The sequence below is a fragment of the Pithys albifrons genome, chromosome 3 (assembly GCF_047495875.1).
Source record: "Pithys albifrons albifrons isolate INPA30051 chromosome 3, PitAlb_v1, whole genome shotgun sequence".
In the NCBI taxonomy this organism is placed as follows: Eukaryota; Metazoa; Chordata; class Aves; order Passeriformes; family Thamnophilidae; genus Pithys; species Pithys albifrons.
Genome location: NC_092460.1, coordinates 68463751 through 68484041, shown reverse-complemented (window position 1 = coordinate 68484041; position 20291 = coordinate 68463751). Strand labels below are relative to the sequence as shown.

The window sequence follows — 20291 nt, the reverse complement described above, 5'->3', positions numbered from 1 at the left end:
AATAAAGCCTCTGAGAAATGAATTACTTTGTTGGGACCAAGCAGCTCGTTGCACACAGTGTGTTATGTTACTGGAGAGAGCAAGGGAGAGTATGGCCAGTGGCTGGCGGAGGCTGGCATGCAATAATCGCACCATGGCTGTGGATACATTTAAAAAATACTGTTTCTCCAGAGATCTCAGCACATTTGTTTTTAAGAATGACTCAGGATTGGTGACAACAAAATCCACCTCAGCTGTTGAGAGACAACAGCGAACACTGTTAACCAGCAACTCTAGACCATCACAACAAGCAGGAGATCCCAGAACCTCAAGGCTCTCTACCAAGCTCTGTTTGTGAGGCAGCCCATGACCAAAACTGCAACAGCTATCCCGGCTCTTGACTGCTAGCAAATCCATACTGTTCTCCTCTTCTGCTTTCAGAGCAGAAGGAGAGATCAGTCTATTTCCCTTTTTTCTGAGTGGAGAAGCTGTTACTCTACTGGGAGGTTTTCTTGTTTCTGAGCCTTGTTTTGGGTAGTGGGCAAACAGAAGCATTCACCCCCTAACCCCCCCCCTCCAAATAAAAAAGGGGGGCCTGTTTCCTGAGGGGTTTAACCCTTTACTTAAATGTTCATATCATCTGTTGTTTAGTCACTGCTTAACCTTGCAGGTCCCTGAGAAACGTAGGCTCTACTCATCACCAGGAGGCTGCTGGTGGTCAGGGGCAGGCAGCTTCAGTGGCCCAAGCTGTCTGACAGCCACAGGCTGCTACATTCCCTGAAGCTGCAGATATATGCAGCTTTTCAATAAAGAAGTAACTGTTGAATCCTCCAAATAATGAATAAAATTGAGTTATTCCAAGTTGAGTTTTTAAAACTTGATTTAGTCTCCACTATGAGGCACCTGAAGAAAGGGATGTCTTGCTACTTCTTCCTCACTAGTCCTCCTAAAACGAAGAAGGTTTTTCAACAAGAACATAAACACATTTAGCTGTATTTTGGGTGACTGACAGCCAAAAGAATACTGCTTGCTTTCAGCTCCTGGATCAGGCACCAAGGGATCACATCTTCCAATGTGTTAGTTGCTGCTCAAAATTATTTATTTCTTTATACATACACACATATATATGTATATAATTATAAATTCAATTTCAATAGTCTACAAAAGCTTATTATTAGAACTCAGACTGTGCTGTATAGCAGACCTCAGGAGTCCAGGCTAGTTGGGTGTTTCTCCCATTTTCTAATTGACTCGAGTACCTGAGTCCCACACTACCTTGCTCTCCTAATGAAGCCAGCAGCAGTGAAATCTTGTAGGAGCAGTGGCAGAAAAGAATGACTGAGAAATTTTACAGAACAGTAAAAGTAAATATGTTTGGGGTGTTTTCCCCTCTCCTTTCTTTTTTTATTGGCACCAAACAGACTTCCCTAGTACACCCTTCTTAGAAAAATGTAACCACAACAAAATTTACTGTATGAGCATTGTTTTTTATATTTTTATCATTCATGGAATACTTATATGTCTGGACATGAAACTTAGTTTGAAGCTTGTGTTTTGATTCTTGTCTGGCTCATTTAAACTGCTTCTGTGCTGGTGCTCAAGCAGAGAAGGAGTAAGAATGATGTTCCAGCTCTTCTAACATATTCTAAATTCCCAGATGTAAAATTCACTTGCATGAGTGCTGGTAAAAAACAAGCACTAAGAGAGGGTGCAAAGACCAGCAAAGTAAATTTATTTTTTTAATTGGGAGCACTGTGAACACAATCCTCAGAAAATGCAGCATAAGAAAGGTGTATTAGGAGCTTGTTTGTGGAGTACCTTGATCTCAGCTAGATGAGATGCAGTTGACATTTGGCTGACAAAGCTCTGGGGAAAGCTGGTGGATGCCAAGAAATAAGACATTTGGTGCAATTAGCTGCGGTACCAACCCAGGAATGAAAGTAAACAGGCACAACGTGGGGATGAGTGGATTTCAGAATCAAGGCCTGAACTGCTTGTGGCAGCAGCAATTCCCTGCTCTTTGTACATTTTTTGGCAACTACCTGTTTAAATAACTGGTTTGCCTGGCTTTAGATCCTGGAGAACTGCAGCTGGATTTGGCTTCTCTTTATCTTCCCTTCCTCATTCCAGTATGTGCTGCACCCTACCCTGAAGCAGCTGCTTCAGCCCACATCTGCCACAGAGGGCTGTGAATTTAAAAATTAAGCTGATACACATTTAAGAGATCTGGATGGACAGAGTGAGTCTAAATTCTGAACAGACTGAAATGACTGCAGTGGTGTCAGCTGCTTCTACATCCCTGAGCTTTATTGAATATTGTACTGGGCACAGAAATGGTCTTTGTTTAGGAACAATTTGTGCTACTTGATGAGGTGACTGACTAGTTATTTGTCTTTTGCAGTAACTCTCATGGGAAAACAATATAATTTCTTGTAATTTTACTCATGGATATTTTGCAGAATTTCCATATCCTTAAATCTTACCTTCCTAAAGCAAAAATAGCGAAATTTCAGGTATCTTTGCTTAGGCCCTTGAAAGTTGTAGCAATTACAGAAATAAGAAACAACTAACATATGAGAAGCTAAGGGCTGTATCTGAGCTTGTGTGATAACCGTGGGATCTTCCAGATGGAAGGAAACGTTCTTTGCAAGTTTCCCCGGAAGATAACCGAGCCAAAGAACTGGGGTAATAATGACTCAAAAAGTTGAACCCTCTAAAATCAACTTAAAAGCCATTAAAGTTTCCCCTTTCAAATAGGAGAATTAAAATATTACATGCATGTAAATTTTAATCTGGAGGTAATCAGCAATATTATGTTAAGACACCTTTTCCCTTTCTGTGAGTCTTCCCTTTAGCTACTGGAAATTCCTGCACTGCTGGTGATGCTGTCAGCATCAGCACCCTTAGGAATCAAGTGGTGGGAGGAGGTGGATGGCCATGGACTCAGTGGCACATCTCAAATAGCAGTTAACTGCTCCAAAATGTTTTAAATCAGGGAGAGGGACAGTAGGGAGACAAAAGGAAGGAAAAATACCACCCATAGCATAAATGAACCAGGAAGATGCTCTGTGGAGCACAATCTGTTGGGAAAGGCCTCGAATTACCACAGTCAAGTACAACACCCAAGCAACAGACTGATAACTCCAGGGATGACTGTGAAGCACAGGGACAACATCAAACCAGTACAGCTGGTTGTCTTGACAGAGGAACGCCATAAGGGATTGATTTCTATTGCTTAAGGGAATAAATACTTGGGGGTAAAGATGAGGGACATTTTGACTCTTCAAAAGCCAAGAAATTATGCACTAAACACCAAAGAAAAGGAATGTAATTCTAATCTTAGGCAGCCTCAAATTCATGAAGGTTCAGAGATCTCATCTGTCTACACTTCTAAATAATCAGTCTTAAATTAGCTGCAGTAAAAATCTAATTACTTTTTTCTACTGCAGCTGTCTCCCTCTTCCCTTAGTATTTTGTGTGCAGCTTCAAATTTATGATTAATTGTTCTTAGATTATTAAGAGTCTCCGAATCATGTGTCCTTTATCTACCTGTACACACATTGATCAAACTTTTTTCGATAACCTTGCCCTCAAAGCACAATTTCTCCTAAAATCATTTTACATCCCCAAAAAGTTATGGTATCCTTTGTTCTGGAAAGTGGAGGATTTTTTAAAGAGCCTTCTTCCTTCCTTCTAACAAGAACAGGATGTGCAAAAGCTTTGGTTTATATAAGCCTTCCTGGAAAGCATAGAGAAACTCTGGAATCCATAAAAGCCACAGAGTAATAGCAAAAGAAGTCAATTTTTTGTGAAGGTACATTGCTCTACCAGGATACATTAAGAAGACAAAATTTCGGGCCTCGGTTTTACAGAAACTACAGAAAATACCATAAATTACTGGGATTGTTCCCTTGTGTCAACTGAGTACATTCAGTAGGATACCGTGAATGTATTATTTGACAAAGGACTGATTTATTACCTACAGGAATTACAGAAACTGATGTCCAAAATTGAGAGTTGCATCTATTACCTAAAAAAAAAAATTAAAATAACAAGCCTTACTTGACCTACAAGCTTACAGAATTTAGGGCATAGGAAATGCAAAAGCAAGAGGATAATGTGGAGCAGGGTCCTTTAGATTCGGCTGATGTGCAACAGCTCCCTGTCCCTTCATGCCAACAACATTTATTATTCAGCTGACACCAGCAAGTCAGGTAAAGCTATGCTGAAGCTTTATTTGCACAGCAATTTTAAGCTTGACACTGTGGTTGGACTGCAGTAATAAACTGCAGGACTTCTCGGGAGAGTGAGAAGAACCAGACTGAAAGTAACACATTGCTTTTCCCTGCACTCTCCATTAGGCTCAGTGAATACAATGGGAATGTGTAGCACTTTAAAAACTGGAGTAGCACTAGAACAGATGTTTTCACTGCTCTCCTGCTAAGTGTGAGGTGAAATAGGAAGCAGAAGAATTGCTTGTGCTACAATGCAATGTTTCAAAACATAACGAGTAGATACATGCCCAGCCTTCATTTTCTTTCTGGCAGCCCAGGTGGGCATTGTCCATGGCTGTGCTGGTACAGTGCAAGGTCAGTGTTAGTTTCCTGCATCTTTATGCCTTCAAAAGTATCTTCGGTTACTGAGTAACTGTGAGTGCTTCCTTCCAGTGGAATCTAAGAGTTCAGCTTTGGTTTTGCTTGAACCTAAACTCAGAATTTAAGACAGTGATTTCTAAGAAACTGGAGATGAGGGAAAACTTACTCCAACTATGTTATCATTTTGAGAATTACACCCAGTGCCTCAGAGAGCTGATAGCTGATGACTTTACATAGCTCTTCATTAAGTGGAAACATGGCACTGGCAGTCTGAGCAATGAATCACAGCCCAATGGCAGCACACAGCTCTCACAGCTATCCTACAGCTGAACTCTCCCAGATCAACCCATACACTAATGCACCTCATAGGAATTTACTTCATTAACTCAAGAGTGAGACCTTTTGTCAGTGAATCATCTGTTCCCTTGTAAAGCAGAGTGTGCTACTTGCCCATATTGCACAATTAGGAATACACATAGAGACTTGGGGAAATCTTCATGACAAAACCAGAATAATAATGATTAAAGATCTGGATGGATATATATAATATATAATTTAAAATTTTATTTTAAAACTTTGCACATACACTTCTTCAGTACCCTCCTCTTTTGTTCATTGCACTGAAAAGTTTCAAAAAACACAAAATATATCCCTTTACTAAACATTTTTTGTTCTTAGGTTACAAAAAGATTAACATTTCACAGTCACAAAGCAGAAGTACATTGGTCCAAATCATCTTCCTCCAGCAGGTCCTCTTTTCTTCAGGAAATATAAACCTGAGACAGTGGTACAGATCTCAAATTAAGATATTAACATGAATTGTCCAATGAAGGAAAGACAAATGTGGAAGCTATTAAAAAAAAAAAGCAAAATAAGACGCCTATGAAAGAACACCAACAGCAATGGTTAAGAAAAAAAAGAAGAAAACAGAATGAGCATGAGCATGGAGGTGGATGGACATCCTCCTTTACGTACATCACAGGTAGAAATAGAGCAGCACAGTTACAGCATCATTTGGTCACTGTCTCTCTCACATCATCAAATCATCATCTAAGACACATGAAAGGAAAACCATTTACAAACCTAAAATGCTGGGGAGGAACAACAATTCCACACAGCTTGCCATTCATGTTTGATACAAAAACATTGAAAATATTTGTACATAGAACATAAAATAAAAGCAAAACACCGAGGCTGGAAGAAATACAGCAGATTTTCTCAGAGTGTGTAGTGTTCTTTAAATACTCAGCAGAAGTTCAAAGTCAAAATCTGCTCAAAACATCCTGGAGGCACAGAGTCGACTGTACTTCACAGATCTCTCATATTTTAACATGGTAGTAACTGTAAATGGAAATCCACTGCTAACAGCAGACCCTGACTGCTCTTTCTTTAACTTGTTAGCCCTGTTGTTTTTTAGAATTAATTAATAAAATGCTCTCTCTGTAGCAGGAGGCCACTGAACATTTCAGACAATACACTTTTGTGTTCATGAAGGAAGTATTATTGCCTTAACGTCCCAAAAGATGTTGTGTACCTCACATAATAATGTGTAAATGAAATTTCTAACCCCTTCTTAATCAAATTAAACACAGAAAATTTTAGGCTGTAGTGCAAGAGAAAAGTGTCCGGAATGCCTGTGATACCTTCCGCAACAGTATTCATAGCAGAATGGTAGAAGCCTCTTGGTTTTGAGTTTCTGGAATTGGGACTGGACTAGGCACTATCAGCTAAATGGAACTGTATTTACTAGTGCCTTCCCTTGCCATTATCCAAGGAGGGACGAGCTTGCCCAACTTTCTAAGCACTGCCTATGCACAGGCAAGGCACAGCACTGTGCAACAGCAGTATGAATGCAGATGTAACTCGGGACTGAGGTTCCTTGCTGCTAAGGTTTAAACAGTTTGGGATACTAAGGGAACTCGCCTGGCAAAACCCAGCACTTCCAGCACCAGACAGTAACTAAAATGACATGCCATGAATCTAAAATTTGGACTTGATGTCTAACTTGCTCCAGTTTGAGGACATGAGCTGTCTGCTCCTAACTCGGGAGCTTCACTGAGCCCCAGAGCACTTTCAAGTCTGAACGTGCCATCCATCCTGTGCCTGCCTAGAAAATGGCACTATGCATCATGGATCCTCCCTGCCATCAGTGGTTTCTAATGCTGTGACTCACAAAATAATTCAGCCTATGAAGAGAATTTGAAATTAGGACTTTAATTGGAAATAGGAATTTAATTATTCTTGCCTCTTGCACAATACCTCCCCAATAAATTACTCCTGCCTGCTATTTCTGTGAGGCTTTGGTATGTATATGTATTTATACCATGCCTTGAAGCAGAGCACTGACCCCAGCACAGGGATGTAAGAAGCTTCTGGTGAAAGCAGACAGAAGTGAAAGCCCAAGTCCTAATGCAGTGGGTCAGATGTGCCAGATGCTCTAGGGAGGCGAGCACCTAAATGTATAAGAGATACTTTAAACAAAAAGCATCACAGCACAGTTTCAGTCACATACTAAAACGTATTATTAAAGTTCTCAGAATTCACGAATTGATGCTAATTGATATTAATTGATACTGTACTTTTGCCCTTTCCAGGAGAGAGGGTGACAGCAAACACAACTTGACCTGGGCCAGATGCTGAAGAGAAGCTGCCTGACTGATGCCAGTGCCTCAGAGGAACAGCAAACACTGTGCGGGCTGATTCACCAGGACCCACCACATCGTGGTCTGAGAAATCACCTGCCACTTTGCTTCCCAGCAAGTCATGCAATCTGCTAATCCATCTCTTCGGGGGTACATTTACAAACACCCCTGAATGAGAAGTTGCCTTTTCCACTGCCTTGAAGTTTCACTTTTAAATTTTGGCATATGCTACACAGGAAATATATTTCCACCACATGATACTCAGTGGTTTTATAGAGACTGGTATGTGTGTTGACACCATGTTACCAAATAATGAAGGCCAACAGTGCAGGAGCACAGAAATATTTGACTTGGGCTTGTAGTTGGTACCAGCAAGCACCAGCTTCTTTGCTGCTCAGACGACTTCACCAGATTTGCCAGCACTAGTTTCTTTGAGAAAGAGGATCTGAATTGCTAGATGACTACACAACTGCATTTGCAAAGAGACAACAGGAGTTACACAGAGCATGAAAAGCATGTTTACAAGTTTATTAGGCCAAAAAAGGTGCAAGAGAAGTTCTCTTGCTTAAACTTTGAAACATATGAGGGGCCATGGGCAAAATATTCTAGACTCCAAACCTCTCTTTTCACCCAGATGCACACAGAAAAAGAGGTAAAGAGAGAAAAAATAAGCAAAGGTAAGATAAAGCATGACAACATATAATCAGATATGCCATTGATTTATGCTGAAGCTCTCGAGTATAAAACATCTGTGTTCTGCACAGCTTTATCACATGCAGGCACTGGGGAACTCATGGAACAGTCTTTAGGCTAAAATCATGCAGCTTGCTACATGTTTGAGCCACTACACACTCCACATTGCCTGCTTTCATCTTGAAACTCCTTCTGGGTCTAGAGATGTAGAGCAAGAGTAGTTTAAATCCACCAAACTGCTGCACATGTACTTCCGGATGCAATGAAATGCAGCATCTGGGCAGTTACACCGCACTGGCGCTGCATCATGTTTACACAGCACATTATAAATTACAACACTGGCAAGCTCTGGGCCACACCTGTTCAGGAGAAAGTCTGCAAAGGACACAGCATCCTCCTTCTCCTTTGGAAAGAACACAACATTTGTAACCTCCTTAGTCAGTGCCCTACCATTATGTTAGCTGCTGCCTTTTTTCCTATCGTAGAAGCACAAACCAGATGAACAGCTCCACATGAATGTGGTCTGGGGGCAAATTAGAGGGAAGTTGGCTCCCCAGCCAGTATACTTGTAAGAGACCTTCCTGCTTGAAGATTAGGCAGCAAAGTTACACTGCAGATTTGCACACTTGTTTCTCTCCTGGACTACTGCTTTCACTTTGATAATGTTTTATGCAAATTTTCTTTATTTAAATTGATTTATCACTACTAAGAAAAATGCTGCTGGAGCTAGCCAAGGACTTGGATCTATCACAGTCATCTTGATCCTTGACTATAGTTCTCAATGCCAAGAAAGTTATAAGCTGTCACTTTCTGATCACCCAAGTCAAGCGGGTGAAGGAATGCTGAATAATAAGTGAGGCAGGAAGAAGTGAACATCTTTTAAATAGATCACTGTCTGGGTATTCAAATTGCCAATGAGAACAATACCGCCACTTCAAGTAGGAATCCAACTGAAAATACACTCAGGAGCCCAAACAAATTTACTAAATCCCAACTGATGCAAAAACTTTATGGTCAGGCATCCTTTCAACAGGATAAAGCAGGCAGAACCATTCAATGAATGTGTATCTCTGATCCCAAAAAACCCACAGCCTATACGTAAACATCACAAATAGCTGAGTTTGCATGCTCTGTAGAATCATGGTAAACACACAACAAGGAATCTGGACAAATAACTCCTCACATCAGAATAAATTCTGCCATACAGGACTGTGACCTATTTCTCCTGGACAATTTTGCAGGTGGCTGTTTTAGCTGCAGTAAACAGGCATAGTCACACTGAAAACAATTCCAGTTTTCCTACTAAAATACAGGAGGTATCTACTGAAGAAGGGACAGGAGAGCAAAATGGGGGCTCAAAGGATTACACAAGTTTGAAGTTGTTCATAGTCATGAATCCAACTTTTTAAAAGAAGAAAACTCTTGAGTCTCATATATGTATATATATATTTATATATTTTTTAAAATGAGATGTGACCCAAGCCACCTTATGAATATTTGGGGGTAGATTTCAGGAGCTTTCTTGGCTTCTGATACCCACTTCTACTTTCATAACTGAAATGGCTCTTCCAAGCTACATAGTAAACTGAGAAAAAATTCCCCACCCCACCTGGAGGGATGACAGAATCCATAATATGCTAGCAGCATATAAATCCCATTCCTGTTAAGCACCAAACCCATTTCTATAAGGAAATTGGAATCTTAAGGGTTACCTTTAATCATATACAGTATATGTGCAGAGCCCCACCTTTTGGGCAGAAAAGTACCCCTCCAGCATTAGTTTTTTATTACATCAATTGGAAGTGTCCTGGTCAGACCACCAAAACCATATCGTCTCTTACAGGCCGTTCCCAAAAACATCCCCATCCTATAACCACTCTTGATGCTCCTTTCATGACTGTTTGTTCCCGTGTATTAGAGGGATGACGTAGACAGAGATGTCGTCTCCAGAGCCGAGCCTGTCGTTGGATATCCGCCAGCCCCGGTCCTTCAGCACTCCCCTGGCTCGCATCACCAGGTCCTGCGCCGCCAGCGTGTACCTGTGGGAAAGGCACAATACAGCCAGGGAGTGTTCATCCCTCTGAGGAGAGTGGGTCTGCACAGCCTGCTCCCTGCCAGATTTAATGTTGTGGCCTACCAGCACATGCTTCCCAATGTTTTAGAGGCAGGCAGGAAAAACACAAACCATGGCATACTGACAAAGCAGCTCCTCCCAGTTCAGTGACAGTTCCTGAATAGGAGTGTAAAGGTATTTGACAGACACCACTTGATCAAAAGACACCGGCCATTCTGGGTGCCCAGCCTCACCACTCTTCAGAAAAGTATTAAACACACTTGCCTTAAATTGGCATTCTAGGAATAGTCTGAACAATTGAGGACCCCACTACTTGGTGAAAACTACACGCTTGTTCACTGACACACCTGAAGGTAGTCACGTCTCAACTATTTCAGAGATGAACTACAATAAAGTAATTTGAAAGCAAAAAAGCATAAAAATTAGAATCCAAATTACACTTTAAAACAAGTAGATGAAGCTGTCTATTTTCCTTGACTCTAGGAATGATTTTTAAATCTCTTCTGTTGTGAAACTGGAAAAGGAAACTCACAGTTAATATGATCAGATTAACAGAGTCCCACAGTTCTTTCACATTTACGAGTTCAATGAAAACTGCAATACCAAGTTCATGTTGCTTCAAAACTCCCAGCCTATGCTAGTCTGAGTGGCATTGGATTTATGGGATTTATTTTTCCATCCTGAAAAAATACCTCATGCTGCCTGGGGGCAGAAGGGTGTCAGAGTCCAAAAGGTGGTGCACAGACAGTGCTCTGTTATGTGCGCTGACATGTTCTCCCTTAGTGCTCTACCTGCTGCCACTACATCAATACATCTGTGTACTCACTTAGAAGTTTCCTGTGAACGAAATCTCATTGTGGGTGAACAGCTACTGTCACGAGTTTTATTTCATCAGTCCAACACCTGGCCAAGAGTTTTTGAATTTTACTGGGTGGAGGCAAGATTTGTATTATTTGATAATTAAAAATGAATTCAATAGTTAGAAGATTGACATGAAAAAAATAGTTCAATGTTGTGTCTGCATGTGTTTTATTTAAAGCATGCATGTCACCCTCCAAGATGATGCAGTGCTCTACGAAGCCACACACACAGGCCTCCAGAACTAAGGCATACCTCTGTAGTTTCCAAAAACCAGGAAGGACAAGAAAGGTTTTCATTTCAATACCCCCTTTCTCTAGGGAGGATCCTTGACCAGAAATGATCTGCCCAGATCTTATCTGAGGAATGGGAAAGAACAATATCTCCACAGATCAGAAACTCTGTGTTTGTGTGTAAGTTTATCAGTCACCCAGGACTGTTCTAACCCCAGAACTTTCCACCACAGAATATTGTGGTAATTTCTATCAGTAGAGACTACTCAGTCTCAAGGGATAAAAGAATAAAAAAAACCCAACTATGTTCTGTTTCTAGAGTTTTGATGCTTTAACTCAAAGGATTCCTTTGAACCAGGAGTAGATATATTTGCTCTACTAGAAAGATTTCAATGCAAATGAACCGACACTTGATTACTCAAATGGTTTGATGCTAAATTCAAGTACTGTTGTACAGCAGCAATGCACCCCCTGCTCCTAATGGTTCTGAGTGATAAAATTTCCAGCTCTCACTAGTTTTTACAAATGATTTACTTTTATCGTTAAGAGAACAGCCCAAAGACATGAAATCTAACACACATGCTTGCATACACACATGCACACTGTCGACATGTTCTAAGATTAGTATGTGCCAACAACCCTGAGCTGTAACAGCAGGATGTAACAAGAATGGCTGCCCTTACTGTCCTAATGCAACATGAAATCAAATTTTCTAAGGGAGAAAACCCAAACATACATACTTGCACTCCTCAGTTCCCAAATCAGATGCAGGGCTAAGGAACAAAAGGACTCCATGTGGCAAGCAGGAAACTGAAATATTTATTCACAGCATGTCTGATTCTGAGTGAATTTTGGCAAGAACATATTTCCCAAGGATTTCTAAGCTATTGTCAAAATTTAAGAAAGAAACACCCACCATTCTGCAAGAAAACTTTGCCTTTCTGCTTTTTCTAATTAACAAGGGCTCCCCACATCTAAAGAGTACAAAGGAATGAGTATTGCTTTTGATTGTGTTAGGGTTTTGCTGCTGAGTGTTTGGAGAGGGCAGGATAAAAAAATGGAATTTTAATAAACCAGAAATTCTCTCATAGACAGACTGTGAAATACTCAAGAAAACCAGCACAATGAAGCAAAGGGAAAGGAACAGGTGAAGACAGCAGTGAAGAAACATATTCCTCTCCTATGTAGAGCTGAATTGAAGCAATGCTGTTCCACTTGGCACTAGAGGAGATAGGGCGAGTCCCTTGTACCTGGAGATAAATAGCAGCAGCAGCAGTCCATTACCAAATGTTTTATTCTCCAGTGCTGTGAAATTGGGATTCAGCTGTAGAGACTGCATTACAGAACTGCTGAAGTGGTTTTAAAGTATCCACTTCCTCGTAATGAATAGCCTTGCTGGAATACAACTTTTGTGTTTTAAGAATAAATATATGGGTTTTTTTTTTCTTTCTGCTGGAGCTTTCTGTATTGATCAGTGAAAGTACTGCAGGAGAAATGGTGACAGTGGTGGAATCGTGCTGCTGTCTGAGCATCTTCTTAACTTCTCATACTCAGCAGAGGTGGAAGAACTCCCCAGCAGCCTCATAAATTTCTAGCTAGTGCAAGAGAGAAAGCGAGAGGAAACAAGAAAGGACAAGAGGAAGGATGAGAAATAAAAGATTCCCAAGGTCAGGGGGTAAACCCACATAAGTGCAGCTGAAGGAAATGGGCAGAGTTACGCTTCTCCATCTTCATACCTCTTCAGAGAGCTGATGTACAGAAAGCAACCATCTGTTGGTGCCACTACCACCTGTTCTTTGTTCAGAATTCCCCTTAATGCTTGTCTGCCACAATACCCATAAGAATGAGCCGGCTAAGACATCCAGCTCCACCCTAGCCCCCTTCACTCCATCACAGCCATCACCCAGGAACTGTTCTCTAAACAAGTCTGTGCCTGTCATTTGCTACCCAAATCCCCTGAGGCTGAGTCTGCATGGCTGGATGAGGACAGGCCTAAGGACTTAGCTCTCCCTTCACTTGGAGATGTCCAGGCACATGCTGAGTTTGACAGGATTCAGTGATGTTTTTTATGTAGGCAACAAACACTCAGTAAATATCAACAGGAGAGAGTCCCAAGAGCATTGCTGAGGGCTCTAAGCTCTTACCTATGAGGCGATAAAGTGACGTGTAATTCAAATGGGAAGAATATTGTTCTCACAAGGAACTAATTATGTAACAGATAAGTACTCTGCAGCTCTAAAATCCTGTCTAGCTTCCCCCCGGCCCTGCTTTTTAATAAGCTGCTGTCAGGGAGTAAGTAGGCTATCGGGTCAGGTGGATCCAGGGTCTGCTCCACAGGTTGGTTCTCTGGAAGATCACAGCATTGCCAAACCCAGGGAGCAAGTCTCTTATATTCTGCTAAGTTTTCTACATCCCTAGATATATTACGTATCCAGCTGATCACCTCACCACAGACTATGTCACTACACCCATCACAGAACCTGACATTTTCTAGGATAACATTTCTTTTAAACATAACATTGATAATACAGCAAACAATTTTTTTCTGTCACTGACTAGTGAGAGGAATGAATTCATCTCCACAGCCTGAGCTGTTATACTATTGTAAATTCATTAGTTATACCTCATTTAGACCACCGTGAAGTAATTACATAAAACCTCTCACACAATGCTTTAAAACATTTAAATATTCTTTACAACTAAGCAGCACGAGCAATTCCACCAAGGTAATTTTCATAAATATTATTGTAAACTATATGAGGGACTGCTCTAATTATCTTTTGCATGCTGGCATAAGAAACATTTTGCCACTGCTATTTGTAAGCCTCCAAATGACCTGGCACAAAGTTCCTTAAAAGAACAAATTAATTTGCAATTCAGATGTCCATTCACAGACCAGTAGGTCAAACACCAATAAATGTGTTTGTTCTAAGTTACAAACAGCAGACTCACTTCTGGAATGAGTGGTACTCACATTGGTACAAACAGCAATTCATTCCCCACAATTACTAGAGCTAAACCAGTACAAGCAAATCTAAATGAAACAAAGAAAATCTCATTTTTCTTTAGTGTCTCTGATTGCTATGAGTGTTTTATAATGGATGAAAAAATACCTAACAAGTCAAAAAGCTCAAACAAAGAATTCCCCTTCCTACTGCAGCAAACATGGTGGCCATGACCAGCTCAGTAAAGATCGAACGGAACAAGACAGACACAACACACCCTGACTGTATTCACAACAGACAAGACTGGTGAGGATGGTAGGAAGGGCCAATCTTTTCCAAATACTAGATGAGAATGGAGACAGAGCAGAGCAGACGTATTGCATTTTACCAGGTGTCTTTGCAAGAAGAGACTCAGGTATGCAGGAATGAGAGCACAAGCCCCCTCACATCTCTGAATGGTGTTATGAATAACTGTGAAAGTAGGTTGGATAGGTCATCTCCTACCTTAAATTAATGGCATGACTGCATAGCACATGCCAGATGCCCTGGAAGGGCCCCTCCCTAGTCCTGCCTGATCTCCCAGAGAGAGGACAGACACAGCTGCATGTCTTGCTGAAGCAGAGACAGCCTTGGCTGTCTTTCCTACCACATCTCATCTTTGGTGCAAGGAGGTGGGCAAGGTCAAAATATTACAGTTACAGCTTCATGCTAATCATCTATTCTGACAATTGCAGCCAAATCTCTTTTAGCATTCCATGTTCGCAAGTGTCAGGATGAGAAAATAATGTTGTTGAGTTACTTTGAAGCTGCTCTCACTTTAAAACTCAAGTGTCTGTCATGGTGTCCATATCATACCAATTTATCTTCCTTGTTCGCTGAATGAGATTGGGACTGACCCTGTGAAGATGATCACTTAGAAATGTGAGAAACATCAAGCATTTTGAGATGGGTCTTCAAGAGTTATTTCTGAAACTCTGCTTTCCACAGACTAACTGGGGAGTGTAAAATCACTTTTCCTCACTCTTAGCCCAGGATGAGGGCAGAAGACAGTGGGAGACAGGCCTGAATTCAGTAGCAACACAAACTTCCCTTTCTGAACAGTCCTTAGGGAAGGATAAAGCTCTCTCCACTTCCAGTCCTCCTGTTTACAAGCAAGAGACGGCTGATCTCTAGCATAGCCTTTTAAATCATAGTGACACTGAATTCAGTAGCAGACAGACCTGTGGACTCGCTCAAGGCAGACAGCCTCTAGGCAGTTGTTTGGGAACTTGTTTGCATGGTGTAAGTTTTAAAGGCAGCAACTGGTAATTTAAGAGGTGGTAAGACAGAAAAATGAAAAGAATAAGGCAGATTAAAACTGTGAAACAAAACAGAATCCAATTACATGAAATAAAGTCAGACTTTCCACCTATTTCATCATTACACCTGTACTGGTAGCACTGATCATCCCCTGCTGAAGTGGGTCTAAATGTCGCACTGTGAGCAGGAATGAGCATGAACTACACTGTGCAGTGTTTACACATACAACATATACACAGAGTGAGTGAGTGAGAGAGAAAGAGAGAAAGAGAGACATGCTCGGGATGTCCTACTGAGAAACAGTCTTCAGTGTTAAAGGACTATCCGAGGTGGAGTTAAATTGAAACCTGTGACTGCTCTAAGCAGAGACTTATTGCCATGTTATTCTAAGACCTCAGTCTCCTACAGTTTTCACAGGACTTCATACAGCAAACAAAACAGATCCCATGCCAAGATACTGTGATCCTACACCTATTCATTTGAAAGTGGGCAAGTCTGAGTTATAATAGACCCTTGCCCCAAGTGCCCATGTTTGCTGTAGAGGCTCCATCCAACTTATAAAAATATTTTCTTGTAAATGTTGCATATTTCCTGAATATTAGTCATATCATACTTTCTACAAAAATATGTTACCAGAAAATGCTCTTCGACAGAAAGGAGAGAGGATCAGGGATGAGCACAAACCTGTGGGGATCATCGGGGTCACAGTTTGGTAGAAAGTTAGTGACTGCTTCTGCCACTTCTTCATTTAACAGCACATCCCAGAGTCCATCGGTTGCTAGGATCAGAACATCATCTGGCCCGTGCTCGTACTGTAGGAGGTCATAAACTCTCACCTAAAACAAAAACCCCAAGAGATATCAATGACGGAGATTGTCAGACCAGTTTGCAAAGCATTGCTGAGTTTGGCTGTGAGTTTAGGTTTTGTCAAGGCACTGAAATACTGACCAAGGCACTGCTAGAGTCTGTCTCCAGTTTAGCCCTCAACATGGCAACCCTTCCTGCTGCAGCTCAGTGTGGCTCATGTGCTAACCCCAGCTGGGATGGACACAGGCATTCCTAAGCCAGGCTCTAAAGCAGGGTAGGGTGCCAGAAGTGCTTGAAGCCTCCTGCATCCAGCAGCCTGGTTTCAGTGTGAGGCTCTTCCCTATCATTGGCAGGGCTAGTCATATGGAAGTTGAATAATTTATTTGATGAATTTTTGATATTTTCTGATAAAATATTCACAAATAATTGTTTTCAGTATTTGTCTAGATCCATTTAACTCTGCCAGATAAATTACATGTTTGGAAATGTCTGTGTGGCAGCAGGCATTGCCTTCACTTTTCTAAACCTGAGGCAGCTGCTGCACTCAAGAGTTGTGCCTGAGCGCGTGAGTGGTTCCACGAAATGGAGAAAAACTGTTTACCTGCTCAGTCACATGTATCTGTAGGCAGTTCAGTAGCTAGAGACCGATTCCAGATCTGTGCAAAAGTGAAGTTTATTCACACTATTAGAATGTTCACTGACTGGTCCATCTGCAGCTCCAATCAGGCTGAGCACTACTGGCACCTCTGTAACACCCTGCCTTTAAGACAACTTCCACCATCGTCTTCCCAGAGGCACTGGGGAAAGCTGGAAGTGGAGGGGGAAGTCACGGGCGTGGGGGGCGGGTGCTGCAACGCCGTCAGCTGAGCCAGAATACAAGCAAAGACCATGGAACGTGTTTTAAAACAAGTCTTTAGGGCGGTATAACTCCCCTTCCAGCACCCGCTGTGCTCCAGCTGACAAACCACTTCCAATTCCCAGGTTGTGATGGGAAGCAATTACTAAGCACTCACAGAGCACTTTAATTACCACAGCAACATCACAGTTTGAAAGAATTGTAACAATGTTGGCAAGGCAGACAGCAGGAAAGGATCATTTGTGCTGGTTTGAAAGTGGTGCACCCTGTCAGGCGCCCTGCTCCAGTCTTGGAATCCACTAACACCAGTGGCAGTCGGGAAATTTGTCAGTTCAAGCACTCGGCATAACTAGAAAATACGAGCTGTTTTGTTCTCTCTCATTGTGCACTCTCCCCTTAGGAGCCATGGAACAGGCAATACACATAAAATGCCTGGACCTTTTAATGTAATTGTGCTTTTATGGGACTGCAATAAGTACTGGAGGAAAAAAAATGAAAAAAAAATCACCTAGACCTGACTGCTAATCCTTACCAGTTTGCCTTTCACTCAAAAGCACAAGAAGGTCATTTGTAAAATGTGACCTTCACTTCATTATCTAAGGTAGCAGCTGAATAAGGACTTTGGAGGGGATTAAATTCAAGGCAAGATACTCTCTTCATTAGAGCATATCTCCTTGTTTCAGACTGAGTGGGAATATAGAAAAATCCCTATATGCAGCATAGCTCTCATCTCGAGCTCATTGCATGGAAATCAGTAGCTGTCATAGCCCCCATTCTCAGAATTTAGTTCAGTCTCTTAAACGCCCACTGTTTCAACTTGGAAATCACTGGGGTGTTGTGGAGGGTAAGTGGGCCAACACAACCATCAGTATGCAGCACACATTCTGCTTAGATCTCTTGGGGACCAGCAAATACTTGAGAAAACATCAGGGTTAATGCTCAGGGCTGCACTCAGCACCAAGCCCTTCATAGGGCTAACCAGGCTTTGAACATCAGTACCAGGAAAACCACATCTGCCATGGCTCTCCAACCCAGGCAAAGGTGGGAAACTAGAGTCATGCATCAGTGATTTGAGTCCTCCTGAAATGAACAATCTTGTATGACTGGGGAGCGGCACTGGGGCAGATAAGAAACTTGTCAAAGCTATCTGCAGCCAATCCACAGGTCAAAATGCAAGAGCAACACCAAGAACATGTTTTATTTTGGGGGAAAAGGAAAAAACTGCAATCACTGATTTATTGGGTAATCTAGGGTACTTCCTAAAAGGACAAGCTTTGTGAACTGAGCACCTCCAGAAAGGCATGCATTGAGAAGGAACTAGATGTCAGAAGAGGTGCAGAGAAGAGTGGAATGAGCAAAAAGGGAAGTTAGGCTGGATCCTAGGCCAAGGAAAAGAGAGTGCCAAGGTTACAGGTGACAAGCTTGGGGCACCTTCAGGTAAGATTCTTGCATACAAAGACCAGCTGGACATGCAACAAAATGTTTACTGAACTGCAGCTTTGTCTGTCTCCCAGTTACCTTAAGTCAATTCTTTCTGTCTTTCCCCAGATTTCTAAAATACAGCTGTAGGTGCCCCTAGTATGTTACTGACAAAAAGGAGTTAGAGCTGTCCACTCTATTGCAGGTTCAGGTTATGTTCACAGACCACCTTGTCCAGACATAGAAAATAGCCAGCTCCTAACCCTTCACTTTTCTGCTAGAAGCTTTCTTCTAGTTCTTACTTGGGTCAATGAGGACTTCTTACAGTAGCTACATGTGCTCTCAGCAGGACATGGAGCAGTGTGACAGCACAGCTCCTGGGGGCACACACGTTGGGCAGCACTACCAAGCAGAAGCTCAGACTGGCAGGGCTCGGTGAGCATCTACTCCATGCACATCCCACACTGTGCAAAGCCCCATAGTACCAAAGGCAGCTCATTGACTGCAGTGCAAAGGACTATTTTGTTTTATTTTTTCAAATTCTAGAGTCAACCTTCGCAGTGACTGTCTCCCTCCTGTAGCTGTATTTCAGGGAGTAAACAGCGAGGTTTAAGCAATGTTCTGTCTGTGACACAAGTTTGTGCAAAACTGCACATGCGGCAAAACAGCATTCAATAGCCCTGTTTGTGCAGGTGACAATTGGCCAGACAACGACTGGCAGTGCAGATATTTTCTTAACTACTGCTGCACCCTTAACAAATTTTCTAACAATGCCATCCTGAATCTTCAGTCTTTCCCTCATGAATCGCTGCTTCTGCAGCCGGACATCAACCCTGCTACTGTCCCACAGAAATTGCATCCTCTGCCCCAAATGCCTTGGGCCACCTGTGCACTGTTCTCTGACTCCCATGCTGCCCTGAAAGCCTTCTCAGCAACTCCCTCCAGCCTACCAGCCCCTTGTGCTGCCCTGGTAAAGCTTCTCACTCTTTATCTTTCTGAAGCACCAGGGCAGTCCTCAAGGGAGCCCAGTTTAGTCACCATACTTCTACTATCTGCTGATGTCTTACTTGATGTAAAGGAGCTGACATGTTAACTAGCTAAACTTGGCATTAGTAACCACAAAATGTAAAAACCAACTATAAAGAAGCAGCAGAACCTCAGCAGCAGAGGCAGCCATGACAACACACACTGGGTTTCCCTTATATCCTATACATAGGATAGTACTAGTTAACCTGACCAGTGCTTATGGATCTGCTGATAGGCAACAGTGGATCCACACCACTAGAGTCCATGGTCACACACCACATCTTTCGAAATGTGTGTAATGCAGTTTGTCATGCAACATCTTTATTCCATCCAGGTATTTGTTTCTCCTATTATCACCTACACGCAGTCAGGAATGTTGAGAAAACCGCTCTGGGCAAGCAAAGAACAAAGATGTGGGCTGGTTTTATATTTACATTTACAAATGGATCTACCCATCAGACAAAACCTGCCTCTGGCTGCTGAAAGGGACCACGGCAGCTCTGCGAAGGCGCTATGGTTTGTTTGCCAGGTTTGTTGTTAAAAGGCAGCCAACAAGAGTCCCTGCAGATCAAAACCCGTTCACAACAGAGTGACATGTGAGCCTGCAGCCACCTGAGGTGCTCCTCAGCATCTGGCCTCAGGGGAACTTGAGCTGAACAACAGCCTGTATTCACTCGCCTACACTATTGATCAACTTGGCTACTTTAATAAATTAAGCCCTTACTTAATTGTATCATCCCTTTTTAAGCACAGTGTTATCCAGTGCAGCTTTGCTAGCAAACGACAAGATCTTTCAATATCACCCTCCAAGTAATTTATATGTAAATAATAAGAAGCGGGTCCCAACACTGCTCCCTGCAGCACT

General features: G+C 42.0%; 1 protein-coding gene across 1 annotated transcript in view; it reads right to left on the bottom strand.

Annotated features, from left to right (window-relative positions):
- Positions 1–5123: 5123 nt before the first annotated feature.
- Positions 5124–20291, bottom strand: part of PPM1H (protein phosphatase, Mg2+/Mn2+ dependent 1H) — a 131653-nt gene continuing 116485 nt past the window's right edge. The window contains exons 9-10 of the mRNA XM_071552314.1: positions 16003–16154; positions 5124–9948 (exon numbers count right to left, since the gene is read on the bottom strand). Coding sequence (XP_071408415.1) covers positions 9801–9948; positions 16003–16154 — 300 coding nt within the window. The 3' untranslated portion in view covers positions 5124–9800. The remainder of the gene's footprint in view (positions 9949–16002; positions 16155–20291) is intronic.